The 14267-nt window shown below is 41.1% G+C and overlaps 1 protein-coding gene across 3 annotated transcripts in view; it reads left to right on the top strand.

The window, feature by feature from the left end:
- The window catches only part of SLC13A3 (solute carrier family 13 member 3), a 112856-nt gene that overhangs the window by 72694 nt on the left and 25895 nt on the right, over positions 1 to 14267 (top strand). For all 3 annotated transcript variants that reach the window (XM_003826007.5, XM_003826005.6, XM_034947444.4), the window contains exons 5-8: positions 1667 to 1852; positions 5481 to 5606; positions 8771 to 8866; positions 9867 to 9971. In XM_003826007.5, the coding sequence (XP_003826055.1) occupies positions 1667 to 1852; positions 5481 to 5606; positions 8771 to 8866; positions 9867 to 9971 (513 nt within the window). The remainder of the gene's footprint in view (positions 1 to 1666; positions 1853 to 5480; positions 5607 to 8770; positions 8867 to 9866; positions 9972 to 14267) is intronic.

The raw sequence follows: 14267 nt of genomic DNA, 5'->3' as shown, positions 1-14267 counted from the left end.
TTATATATATTTAAGATATACAATGTAATGTTTTGATATATGGGCACATTGTGAAATGACTACCACAGTCAAGCTCATTAACATATCTATCAGTGCTACAGCAATTCTCAGTTTCATTCACTTAGAAACAATTTACAATTGCATATGTCAAAAAATACTCTTGAAATAAAAGATAAATGCATTTAGCATCTCACTTCCAGAGGTAGATTATAACAGTTAAATGAATACCATTCTAGACTATTTCTTGACAGACAGCTATATACATAGATGCATTTTTACCGCGGTGGCTTATGCCTGTAATCCCAGTACTTTGGGAGGCCAAGGCGGGCAGATTACCTGAGGTGAGGAGTACGAGACCAGCCAGGCCAACATGGTGAAACCCTGTCTCTACTAAAAATACAAAAATTAGCTGGGCGTGGTGGTGGGCACCTATAATCTCAGTTACTCGGGAGGCTGAGGCAGGAGAATTGCTTGAACCCGGGAGGCGGAGGTAGCAGTGAGCCGAGATCATGCCATTGCACTCTAGCCTGGGTGACAAGAGTGAAGCTCTGTCTCAAAAATGAAAAATAAAAATAAATAATAAAATAAAATATAAATTGATAATTCTATGTACGCTGTTTTGTAACCTGCTATTTCACCTTTTTTTCTTCATTTCAGTCTGTTTCCAAATACCTATTTTATTTAATGGAGAATAGCGGACATCATTTCATCTCAATAATGCCAACATTATGATCTTTTACTTATGTACTTAGTAATTCTTAATTTCATTATTTCCCAAAACTCTTTAACTGTACAAGAAAAACAACCCAGAAAATAAAAAAGGAAAATAATATGTAATTCCACTCCTGGGAAAGGTATCAAAACAACTTGCATATATTTCTAGACTTTAAATATTCTTATATTCATGAAACATAGCCATTTCTTTATTTTTATTTATTACTTATTAATTTTTTTTAGAGACAGGGTCTCACTCTGTCACCCAGGCTGGAGGGCAATGGGGCAATCAAAGTTCACTATAGCCTCAAACTTTTGGGCTCAATCAACCCTCCTGCCTCAGCCTCCTGAGTAGCTGGGACTATAGGTGCGTGCCACCATGCCCAGCTGATTTTAAAATTTTTTTTATAGAGATGGGATCTCACTATATTGCCCAGGCTGGTCTGAAACTCCTGTCCTCAAGCAATCCTTTTGCCTTGGTCTCCCAAAGTGTTGGAGTTACAGGAGTGAGCCACCACGCCCAGCTGCAACATAAGTATTTATAAAATAAAAAACTAAATAGTACTGTGACATGCCTTTTCACTATAGTTTATGACTGGACAGCTCTCATCTTAGTAAGCATCCATTTAATAGCTGCATTGGTGTTCCATTCAGGAAGAGAGTCATCTTTATTATCAGCCCCTTTTTGATGGGCATTTAGACTGTCCTTCATTTAAATTATATTTAATGGCATGGTGAATTCCCTTGTACCCACACCTGAGACACTTGTCTATTCCTTTAGGATACATTCTTAGAGTAGAACATCTGAGCTGAAGAGTTGCACCTTGTTACGGGTTTTTGATACCTGTGCCAAATTACCTTCTAGAAAGATCACTTAGCTCCCCAACTCCTGGGCAGTCTGTGGCCTGTTCTCCATGTATTCTGAATGGCTTCTCTTTGGATTTGTTTAAAGCAAAGACCACCCTGGGGAGACAGAGGTTCCACTGGATCTGCCGGCTGACTCCAGGAAGGAGGATGAATATCGTCGGAGCATCTGGAAGGGCTTCCTCATCTCCATCCCCTACTCAGCCAGTATTGGGGGCACAGCCACACTCACGGGCACAGCCCCTAACCTCATCCTGCTTGGCCAGCTCAAGAGGTGAAAGCGAGAGTCCCCACCGGCAGGGAGGGTTCTGCTCCTCCCCTCCTCTTCCCTCCTTCATTCAACATCCAGGGAATTTGTATTGAGGGCCTTCTCTGGGCCAGGCTCTGGGAACACAGCAATGCACAAAATTCAGTGAGATCCCTGCCCTTGGGGAACTTCCATTCTGGCGGGAGAGACAGGCAATAAGTGAAAAAGCAAATGAATATAAAATATGTCTGTGTGATAAGTTAGGAAAAAAATACAGCAGGGAAAGAGGGTAGAAGTGAGGAGAGTGGGGTGCCAGTTTATGTAGGTTGGTCAAGGACACCCGTTCTCTCTGATGGGCTGACATTTGAGCAGAGACCTAGAAGGGAATGAGCCATGTGGACACAGGAGGGAAAGGCATTGCCGACAGTGGGGAGTTGCTCCTACAGGGCTTGGAGGTGGAGCTGTTCCTGGGGAGGTTCAGGGACCAGCAAGAAAACCAGGGAGATGAAGAGCCTGGGGCGAAGGGAAGGTGAGAAGACAAAAGGTTATAGCGGTAAGAATTGTCTAAGGACTCCAGCTTTTCCTCCAAGTGAGATGGGGGTCATTGGAAAGGTCACAGCAGAGGAGTGATCCAGCAGGAGGCATGGGTCTGTGGCCGTCATGGCCCAAGAGAAGCCTTCCAACCATAAGCAGGGTCGCCCAGTGGAGTGGGCTCTGCTGGGAGCTAAAGTCTCCCCACCCCTGGAAGTGGTCAGCAGTGACTGGGTGGCTGGTCAGGGCACGAGGATAAAAGAAAGATGTTCCTGCTTTATAAATTTTTAATAAATTTTCTCTCCTGCTCTAAAAAAAAAAAAAAAGAAAAGAGAAAAGAGAAAAGAAAGATGTTCCAACTGCACAACATGCCGCTCCCATTATTCTAAACCTCTGGTTTCTAAGATTTTAAAACTTCAGTATTTCAAGATTCTGTCTTTAAGACTTTTAGGTTCCAGGATTCCGAGGCAGGGTTTCTAAGATTCCTTGCAGTGGAGATGTAGCACAGGTTCATTTGATTTACATAAATGCAAATGTAAGCATTTGGCCAACAAAGGACACCAAATAGTATTTGATATTCAACATGGCTGCAAATACTAGCTGACTTCTTTACCTGTTGGCCAACCAAAGAATCAAAAACCTGTGGGGATGAATGAAGGGAGGCCCTGCTGATCTCCCCGAGAGAGGTTTGCTATGTGTGCAACCCTCAGTAACATACATGTGAGTAATTACAGGTATTTTCACAAGAGATTTTAGTACACCCATGTTTGGCCACATGCGCTGATTTTAAAACCTTAACCCCTGAGTGAGATGAATTGCCAATACATTCTCAGATTCCAAAATGCTTTGATTTTAAGATTTGATGATGGAAACCAGTGATTGTCAACCATGCACTGGGAGAGGTGAAAAAAAAAAAAGAAGTTGTAGGTGTATTTCACCAATTGATTTAAGCCCACTGAGTTTTACTGCAAACCTTAGATGTCTTTTTATCGCTATCCTTTAAACAAGGCTGGCTGTGCCTTCTGGTTTTAGCTCAGTGACAGAAAAACCAGAAGCAAAGATGGTCCTGCTTCAGGTGTGGGGAGGATCTAGGCTCAGCCCTTTAGCGTTCTGCCGAGGGGGAAGGTAGGCATTTGGTATTAGGGTTTGCCAGGACCCATCCCCAGGGCTGGACAGGAAGATGTGGGCTCTGGGGATGGAGAGCAGAGCCTAGGTTGGGGATGGAGAGAATTGGAGGGGAGCAGTTGTTGTCAAAGCGTTTTCAGGCTGCCTGCCTGCCCTGATGTGAGTAGGACTTTCTTCCAACCTGAAATGAAATTGGGGAAATTATATTTTTTATATGTCTATTTCATATTTATATTTTCTAAAATATATCTTATGTATGTTTAAGTATGTAATATATAGTATATTAACATATAATACATAAAATATATAATATTAACATATATACAGTAAAAATATCAAATGTGGGATTTCAAGTAAATTTCATGCAAATCTTATGCAACACAAGGGCTCAAATGCAGACCCTCTGGTGTAGGAAGAGGGGATTTAAAAGGAATGCTAGGTAATATGTGATTTTGATTCTCCAGCTGAGAACAGGAGAAGCCTGGGGAGACAGGAGAAGTGATTGCCCTGAGTGGTCCTTTGGCCCTTGTTGCCAAAATACATTTTATTGGTTTATTCTGATTATAAAATGATATTGGCACACTAAAGAACATTTGGAAAATGTAGAAAAAGAAGTTTGAAATACCTCCAATCCCACTGTCGATATTTTAACAGACTTTCTTCTAGACTTTTCTATGTCCATATATTAAATGTGTATATATTTAACGTTTTTGCCACTATGCTCTTAATACAGTTTTATAGTCTGATTTTATTATTAAAATTTTTTAGAAAACATAATTTTTAGTGACTATGTATTGTCTTATTTTGGGTGTACATACTTTAATCATAAGCATTGATTGTTTTCATTTTATAATAATTATTATTTTGCTATTACAAATTATGTAACTGACCACACACTTGCTGATATTTTAATATTTTTAAAACAATATTTTTATTTTGTCTAATTATAGAGGTATACTTATTCATTGTAGAAAATACAGGTAGAGAAAAAGGAGGAAATAAAAACCTCTTAGAATCCCACTATATAGAGTTTATTAATATTTTTGTTTGCTTATTTGTTATACAATAACTGTTAAGGTTTTGGTTTATTATTTACCTAGAAATGTCTGTGAGTATCCACATACTTTTGTATACATCATTCTATAACTTACTTTTCCTCTTTTCAATCTAGCACTTATATTCCTGACCACATTTCTGGTTGTTTTTTTAAAGTTTATTTCTAGTAGTAGAATTTCTGGGTAAAAGGATATGCACATTTTTAAGACTCTTACTGCATTTTACCAAATTCCTCTCCAGAAAAGAATATTCTGATGAACAAACATCAAGAATCTGCCTGTTTTTCCACATCTTCACCAGCACTGAGTGTTATTGCCCTTCATCTTTTCAGGCTTGATGATGTCTTAATAAAACTGAGATTGGACACCGTTCAGCAGAGAAAGAACTCATCGACATCACCATTGCCTGGACAAAATGCCCAGGGTCTTTGAGCATATGTAATAAGGAGGGCAAAGGTTTCAGCCTGCAGATGTGTTATATGTGACTCCCACATTCATTAAAACATTTTCATGAATTGTCAACATTTAACCATCACATAATTTCAAGTAAAACCCAAACCTGGGCTTACTGGCCCTGCACTCTTGCATGGCAACCATGGGGAAGCAAATAGCAGCTGAGCCCTTTAATGAGCAGGGCTCTCTTCAATTCACCATGGCCTGGCCTGGCCTGTTTCACTCACTCAGGTACCTGTCTGGCCTCCAGGGGGCAGAGATTTTGACTGTAGGGCACCCATTGGTCCCACTAGGTCAGAAGCCAGCAGCCTCCAAAGAAGAGGAAAAAAGGGTGCTTCTATTAGAATTGGTGGAAAACACTGTTCCCAAGACTTCCATGGGACCCTCTCATTCCTCCTCCCCGCTGCTACTAGTACTGCCTGGTCCCCTCTCCCACTCCCAAAATGGGCATGACTGCCCTTGGCCTGTTCTCATCTCCCGCTGTTCTCCAGTTTCTTTCCGCAGTGTGACGTGGTGAATTTCGGCTCCTGGTTCATTTTCGCCTTCCCTCTTATGCTGTTGTTCCTGTTGGCAGGCTGGCTCTGGATCTCCTTCCTGTACGGGGGACTGAGCTTCAGGTACCTCTCATTTTCTTTTTGGCAGTAGAGTGGGGAAGCAGGGAATGGCGTTTCTAACCTCAGTATCTGCCTATGAAAACTGAGGATGATTGTTATTTCATGTCGTATTCTCATTTTTTTCTTTTATGTATGTATGTATGTATGTAGGTATGTATATATGTATGTATGTATGTATGTATGCATTTAGTTTTACAGACAGGGTCTTGCTCTGCTGCCCAGGCTGGAGTGCAGTGGTGCGATCATAGCACATTGCAGCCTCAATCTCCCAGGTTCAGTGTTCCTCTGGCCTCAGCCTCCCAAGTAGCTGAGACTACAGGCAAGTGCCACTGTGCCTGGTTAAATTTTTTTTTTAATTTTTTGTAGAGACAGAGTCTCACTATATTGCCCAGGCTTGTCTCAAACGTCTGACCTCAAGCGATCCTTCTTGTCTTGGCCTCTCAAAGCTCTGGGGTTATAGGTGTGAGCCACCGTGCTAGCCATATTCTCATTTCTTGACCTCCCAGGGATGTGAGGATTAAGTGAGAGGTGTGACCTGCCTGCCACACACAGACCCTCTGTTGATGTCACATATTATTAATAATTATTAATAGTATTGTCTTTAAATAAGGTAAACACTCTTGACCAGAGAAGAGGGGAGTGCACGATTTCCCATTTTATGGGGCCCTGATACAGAAGATAATTTGGGGTGGCATGAGGACAAAATACTAAATAACACCAAATCATATTATGGGAAATATGTCTTTATCAACTCTCATCACTCAGTCTACTTACGTTGAGGAGAAAGTCTCAGTTGGGTGCTAAAGAAACCTTAATATCTAACATTTCCAAATCAACCTCTAAACGAAGAAAGAGCAAGCTTCAGACCCAGAGACTTGAGCCAGAAATGATATCTAGCCAAAATATAATACTGGCACTTTGTTTTCCTATATTTATTTTGCTTACTTCAATTACTTTTTAATATGGCTACCTTAATTTGGATAGGCAATACATACATATGCTTCTCAAAAATCAAAACAGCGCTAAGAGGTATGCAGTGAGAACCCCTCTTCCCAACCATGGGCCTCTTCTGCCACGATATCCTCCCAAACAAGCATCCACTTTTATTGGTTTCTTGTGTAACCTTCCAGAGTTTTCTTAAGCAAATATGAGCAGACATAGATATCTTTTTCTAGTGACTGGCCTCCCTGACAGATTTTTGTTTATTGTTTTATGTATTTATTTATTTATTTATTTATTTATTTATTTATTTATTTAGACAAAGTCTCATTCTGTCACCCAGGCTGGAGTGCAGTGGCACCATGTCGGAGTGCAACCTCCACCTCCCAGGTTCAGGCCATTCTCCTGCCTCAGCCTCCAGAGTAGCTGGGACTACAGGCTCTTGCCACCTTGCCCAGCTAATTTTTTGTGCCTTTTTTTTTTTTTTTTTTGGTAGAGAGAGGGGTTTACTCTGTTGGCCAGGCTGGTCTCAAACCTCAAGTGATCCACCCACCTCGGCCCCCCAAACAGCTGGGATTACAGGCATGAGCCACCCAAGCCCAGCTGTTTTTTAATTTTTATTTTATTATTTTTTTCTCTTTTACCTTGCAGCTGTAGCTCAAAGGAAGCAAGCATTTTTATAAGATACATTTCGAGAAGTGGGATTTCTGGATCAGAGAATAAACACATTTTTATTTTAATAGATATTATCAAATCATTCTTCATAAAAATCGTACATGTTTCCTCTCCCATGAACAATGTATGAGAGTGTCTGCTTCCTTGCAGCAAAGTGGATTTTTGCCAATCTGATAAGAGAAAAATAACTTGTGTTTATTTTATGAACAGTAATTTTGGGCAACTTTTCGTAGGTTTGGAAGCATATGAAAAGTTTGTTCATAGGTATTTTCTTTCCTGTGAATTGTGAAACTCTGTTCATATTTTTATACATTTTTTTCAAATGGGTTTTTGGTCTTGTTCTTACTAGTTTCTGGTATGCTTTATATTTTAGAAAGATGAGTGCTTATTCTACAATAGAAGCTACATTTTTTTTCCTGATTTGTCTTTTGGCTTTGCTTATGGTGCTTTTCTCCCTGCAGAATTGTTTTAATTTTTTTTTCAATCTTTTCTCGTGTGGTTTCTGAAATTTCAGTTACAGTTTAGAAAGGTTTTCCTAATACAGGACTTATAAAAGAATAATCATATATTTTCTTCTAGTTTTTTTTTTTTTTTACATTTAAACCTCTAATCTATTTGGAGTTCATCCTTATGGTACAGTGTGAAGTTTGGATTCAACTTCACTTTTTTTTGTCCCAAATGGTCACCCAGTGTCCTAACACCATTTATGGACACACAACATTTTACTATTTTGATGAAGTCAAATTTATCTATCTTTGATGGCTTGTGTTTTTGACGTAATATTGAAGAAACTGTTGCCTATTCCAAGGGCATGAAAATTTACCACTGCCCTTTCTTCTGAGAGGTTTATGGTTTTAACTCTAACCATATTATTCCAAGGCACATGAAAATTTACCCCTGCCTTTTCTTCTGAGAGTGTTATGGCTTTAGCTCTAACATTTAGGTCTTCAATCCATTTTGGGTTTAATTTTGTATTTGGTGTGAGGTAGGGGTCCAGATTCATTCTTTTCCACATGGCTGTCCAGTTTTCCTAGCACCATTTGTTGAAAGGCTATTCCTTCCCCCACTATTCAGTCTTGGTACGCCTGTCAAAAATCAACTGGCCATAGATGGATGGGTTTATTTCTGGGCTCTCAATTCTGTTCCATTGATCTATATGTCTGATACCATTTACTGAATAGCCCATCTTTTCCACACCAATCTGAGATAGCAATTTTATTATAGACTAAATTCCCATTTGTGATTGAGTCTGTGTCTAGACTTTCTGTTTTGTTCCATTGATTCCTGTGTTTATTCATGTGCCTGTTTGACCCACTCATGGATTTTAAGCCTGGAAGTCATATCATCAGATTCACATTTTCAAAGATCAACCAGGCTATACGTGGGGAGAACAACTGTAGCAAAGGAAGACAGTTGCAGGGAGATGAGCTATCAGGCAGTTGCAGCCTCCCGGACACAGAGGATGTGGCTTGGTCAGGTGGTGGTGCTTGTTGTAGGTGAGAAGTTAGTTATACCTGCAGTGGCCACTCCTAATCTCCCACTTTCTGTTTCAGGGGCTGGAGGAAGAATAAATCTGAGATAAGAACCAATGCAGAAGATAGGGCTCGAGCTGTAATTCGGGAAGAATACCAGAACCTGGGGCCCATCAAGTATGTGGGGGCCCTTGGGTTAAGGAAAGAGCTGAGTATTAAACGCTCAGGAGAGCTTCCTCCTGGCCTGACCTTGGGCCCATGGGGGCTGAGCTCCAGGGGAATTCCAGGACCCGTGGCGTGGGAGCCTAGAGATGGAGGATGGGAGGTGGTTTACACAGTCAACCTCTTGCTGTGGTGCTGGGGTAGAAACCTGAGGACCAAAAAGCCCCTCAGAGTGTACTTACAGTGGGATCTGCTACCTTCCACCCAAGGCACCGTTTCCCTCCCGGTACGCAGAATACCTGACACTATCTCAGGTGACTTCTGGGACCTTGTTTAATGCACATTTCCATATGGTGAAAATAACGGGTTCAGTAGGCCTGTGTTCAAGGACCAGCTGTGCCACTCATGTCCTGTGTGGCTTTGGTCATGGCACTAACCCTCTCTGGGCCCTGCTCTCCAGTCTGTGAAATGGGTACATTGGGTAACTGTCTCTTCCAACTCTTGGGGATCCTCTCTTTCCACCTTCATCCACCCTCTCTCCAGGTCTGTCCCCTCTCTGTGTCTTCTCCTTTCGGTGTAGACAGACTGTGTGTTTTTCTGTCTCTCTCTCTCTCTCTCTGTATGAATGCTCCTCTTTCTCTTTGCCTACTGCATTTCTGTCTGTTTCTCTTCCTCTCTGCTTTTTGGACTCTGTCTCTGTTTCTCACTTTCTTGATTTTCCGTAGGACCCTGGTAAACTCCTGGTGATAATGAAACACGCGATTTTGGGGAGGGGGTGGCTTGAGGCTCAGAAAGGATCCTGAGGGAGCGTGGAAGTCCTAGGACAGGAATCATTTACAGTCCATTGGCACCCCTCCCCTCACTCTGGGCACTCCCTGGGAAGTGGATGACTTCAGCTTTCTCAGAGGCAGAGCCCGGGCCCAGTCACTCCCAGTGGGCAGCTGCCTGAGCCTGTGCCTGCTGCGGTCTGCCTGAAACCCGGGGTCACCATCATGCCTGCATGTCTGTGCCACAGGTTTGCCGAACAGGCCGTTTTCATCCTTTTCTGCATGTTTGCCATCCTCCTCTTCACCCGGGACCCGAAGTTCATCCCTGGCTGGGCCAGCCTCTTCAATCCTGGGTGAGACTCTGGGGACCCACAGGGAGGAGTCCAACAGGGAGGATTCTGGGCTGGGCCACCTGGAGCTGGAGAGGCGGCAGTGCAGCTGGGGAGACACGCATCCAAGTTTCCATCTTTTGTCCCATATGATTATTAATAGCTCCCTCTTTCACTCTCAAAAGAGTTTAGGTTTGGGTGATAAAATATGACTTCTCATGTGTTGGGAGCTCTGGATTTGGAGTCAGACTAAACTGGGTTAGAATTCTAGCTCTGCCACTTACGAGCTGTGTGACTGAGCAAATCGTTCATTCATTCAATCAACATTGATTGAGAACCTATTATGTGCTAAGCTGGATGCTGGATGCTGGGACACAGACAAAAGCAAGTAGTTAGACAACAAAACAACTGCATTGCAATGAGTGCTATGAAGGAAAGACTGAGAGGGTTATGCTATAAAATAATAGAGCAGGGGCATTGACTTTGGACAGTTCTGGGAAGAGCCAAAGCTTAGGAAGACTGCAGATGAAAGCAGTGGAGATGCCCTGGGAATGTCTATTGAAGCCTGAGTCAGAACAAACGTAGCATGTTTGAGAAAATGAGAAAAGCCCAGTGGGAGCGAGGCCTGGTGGGAAGGAAGGAAAGCGGGTGAGGAAAGGTAGGAGAGGGCCAGATCAGAGTGTCTTTTCGGGCATGTTATGCATTTTGATTTTTTTTTTTTTTCTGTGAGCAGTGGGCAGCCATTGGAGGGTTGTAAGGTACTCAACCTCTCTGTGCCTCAGTTTCCTAATCTGTGAAATGATATTATAATAGTACATTTTTCATTGACTTGTTGTAAAGGTAAATGAGTTAATACATGTCAAGTGATTAAAATGGCTCATAAAAAGAACTCAATAGTTGTTAGCTATATTCATTAGGAAATGGGTAGTGGGGGCAAAAATATAGACGAGGAGAATAGTTAGGAGCTATAACATCATCTAGATGGCCCGTGTCTTTTTGGGCCAAATCTGGCCCGCCATTTGATTTTGAATGATTTTTACATTTTTTAAATGGCTGCGGAAAAATCAAAAGACAACGTCTTGTAATACACGAAAATTATATGAAATTCAAATTTCAGTGTCTGCAAATAAAGTTTTATTGACACACAGCCACACCTATTCAATTACATATTGTCTATGGCTGCTTTCATACTCCAATGTCAAATGTGAGTCCAGACAAACACCATGTGGCCCGCAAAGCCAAAATACTTACTGTGTGGCTTTTTACAGGAGACATTTGCTGACCCCTGGTCTGGGGGATGGCTTGAGTGAGGGTGGTAGCGATGACAATGCAGCAGTCAAGATATCATTCAAAGTTAAATGTGGGACTTGTGCTGGGTTGGATTGGGGGGTGTGAATGAAAGGAGTACCTGCATGGATGGTGGTTAATTGGAGAAGAATATTTTTTAGGGGGCTGGGAATGGCTTATTCATAATTCTATTTTGGACTTGGTTTAGACTTATCAAGCTCAACAGGCAGTTAGATATGCAAGACTGGAGCTTAGAGGAGATGTTTAGGTTGCAGACATAAATCTGGGAGTCATTGTATAAATTTGGGAGTTAAATCCGTGGGAATCAATGGGCTCAGCTATGGAAAGTGTTTAAGTAGAGTATAGACCATGAGGAACCCCAGCACTTGGGAGCTGGGGAAAGGAAAATGAATTTACTAGAGAAACAGAGAGATGGTGAGTGAGGTAGAAGGAAAACTTAGAGCTATGGACCAGCAAAAGCCAAGAGAGGGGAGTGTTTTAAGAAGCGTGAGTGGGCACTGTGTCAAATTCTGGTGTGAGTGGGAACATGATTAAATAGAGATGTATCTGCTGGATTTGGTGAAATCTGATTATTTCAGTTAGCCCCATCCAAGAGAGATATAATGTGAGCCACATATGTATTTTAAATTTTTTGGTAGCTATATTAAAAAAGTGAAAAACAGATGAAACTAATATGAATAATATATTTTATGTATAAATTATTAGTGAGATATTTTGCATTCTTTTTTTCATGTGAAATCATCAAAATCTGGTGTGTGCTTTACATTTAAAGCACATGTCAGTTTGGTCTTGCCACATTTCAAGTGCCCACTAGCCCACATGTGGCTTGTGGCTACCATACTGGACAGTGCACAATCCAGATATCTCACCTTCTGGGCCTCAACCTCTTCCCTGGTAAAATGGGTGACATAAATTCTGATCTCCTGAAGGTTGTTATAAGCAAGAAACAATATAATTTCATGAAGCCATGAAGCTCTTGTTGCTCTTACCATTTTTTTATTTTTCCAAAATGTAGATGCTTTATTTTTTTCAGATGCAAAATGGGCATTATAAGCATTTCAACAATACAGAAAATGTGCAAATCAGCTAAATCTCAGTCTCTAATTCTGATATACATCTTTCCTGACTTTTAAACAATGCCTATCTGAGAACTGTTCTACATTGTGATCACGCTGTTATCGGACTGCATACATTTGTCAAGACTTGTTAAACTATACCCTTAAAATGGGTGCATTTTATTGCATGTTAATTATACCTCAATGAAACATATGCCAATTGGCTTTTAGAACCCTATTAAAAGATTTTTTTTAACAGAAATGTGATCACATCAACATATTATTTGTAATCCGCTTTTTAATTTTGTATTGAATTTCAAAAGTTATGCATACTCATAAAAATTCAAACAATGCTGAATTGAAAAAGGAAAAGTTAGTGGCTCTTTATCCACTTTATGTCCCACTGCCCAGAGATCATCACCATGAGCAGTTTGGTGTATGACATTCCAGATACGCACACATATCTTCATACATACACACATACAAATATGTATACATATAACAAAAGACTGTAAAATATAATAATATGATCATGGACAACTTGCCATTTGGACTTACTCCATTCTTTTTTTTAAATTTTATTTTCTTGGACTCAGGTCACAAATTTATTCTTTTAAAACACTGCATAGTACTCTACAGAATGGGAGCACTTTGATTTATTTAACCAATTCCTTATTGGATTGTGTTCAATGCTTCAAATCAAAACTTTCAAAATAAAATTTACAAGGTGTCTTGGTTGTGTTTCTATGTCAATACATAGATTGACATTATCTTTTATCTTTTTTTAAACAGATGCAGTGTACTTCATAATATGAATGGAACACAATTTCTTTAAACATGTGTCTATCAAAAATCTTCCAATTTTTTTTTTACTCTTATCAGTAATGAACATCGTTGCACATAATCTGTGTATAAAAGTACGACTGTTTCTCAAGGTTAAATTCCTAGAAGGAGGATAACTGGATCAAAGGGTATTTACATGTAAAATTGGAAACATGTTGCCAAATGCCCCAGGAGGTTAAACTGGTTTATTCGTTCACTAAGGGCATATGTTCCCAACACCCTCACCAGTTTTACTCTCCTTTTCAAGTCTTGCCTGTTGGCAAATGAATGGTATACCATTAGTGTTTTGATCTGCATTTCTCTGATGATAGTGATATTGACCATCTCTTCCAACTTCTTGTCTGTTTGAATACTCTCCTTTCCAAATGTGTGAGTGGAAAGAGCTTTGGTTAGCAGTGAGCTCTAGGCTTTGTTGAACTTGGAGCCAGAACAATCTGAGTTTCAGGCCAGGGTCTACAGAATGGGAGCACTTCAATTTATTTAACCAATTCCTTATTGAATTGTGTCCAATGCTGCAAATAAAAACTTTAAAAATACAATTTACAGGGTATCTTGGTTGTATTTGTATGTCAGTTTAACAAAATGACTTGCTCAGGGTCTGCCCTTGAACAAGTTGTTTCTGTTCTTTGACCCTCTGATTCTCCACCTGAAATGGAAAGTGCCTGCCCCGAGGGCTTAATGTGTGCAAAGCTCCCCTAAAGGACACATTGTGGATGCTTGAAACGTGACAGTTAGGTTTTGAGGGGCCAAGAGGCTGGGTCAATCTGGGTTCCACTGGTGTGAGTGGGCTGTATCTCAATGCAGTGAGCTGCCCATCCCAGGAGGGATTCAAGCACAAGCTGAACAAAGACAGGGCTCTTACAGGAGTCCCGGTGAGGGTGATTTATAGGGGTTCCAAGGACTCCAATATTCTGCGGCCCTCGGATTCTCCCCTCTTTGGTCAAGTCCCTCTTCGTAGGGTCCTTGAGTTGGGAAGATAAGCATTTGCTTGAGCCCAAGCAGCATCTAAATGCCCCCAGGGAGCTGTGAACGAAGAGCTTTGCACCATGCTGAGCGCATTACAGGACAGAATCCAGTGGCCCAGCCTCCAACAATGGCCCCTTCACAGCAGGCC

This window comes from Pan paniscus, chromosome 21 (assembly GCF_029289425.2).
Source record: "Pan paniscus chromosome 21, NHGRI_mPanPan1-v2.0_pri, whole genome shotgun sequence".
In the NCBI taxonomy this organism is placed as follows: domain Eukaryota; kingdom Metazoa; phylum Chordata; class Mammalia; order Primates; family Hominidae; genus Pan; species Pan paniscus.
Note: the sequence above shows the minus strand (reverse complement) of the source record. Positions and strands in the feature narration are given on the sequence as shown.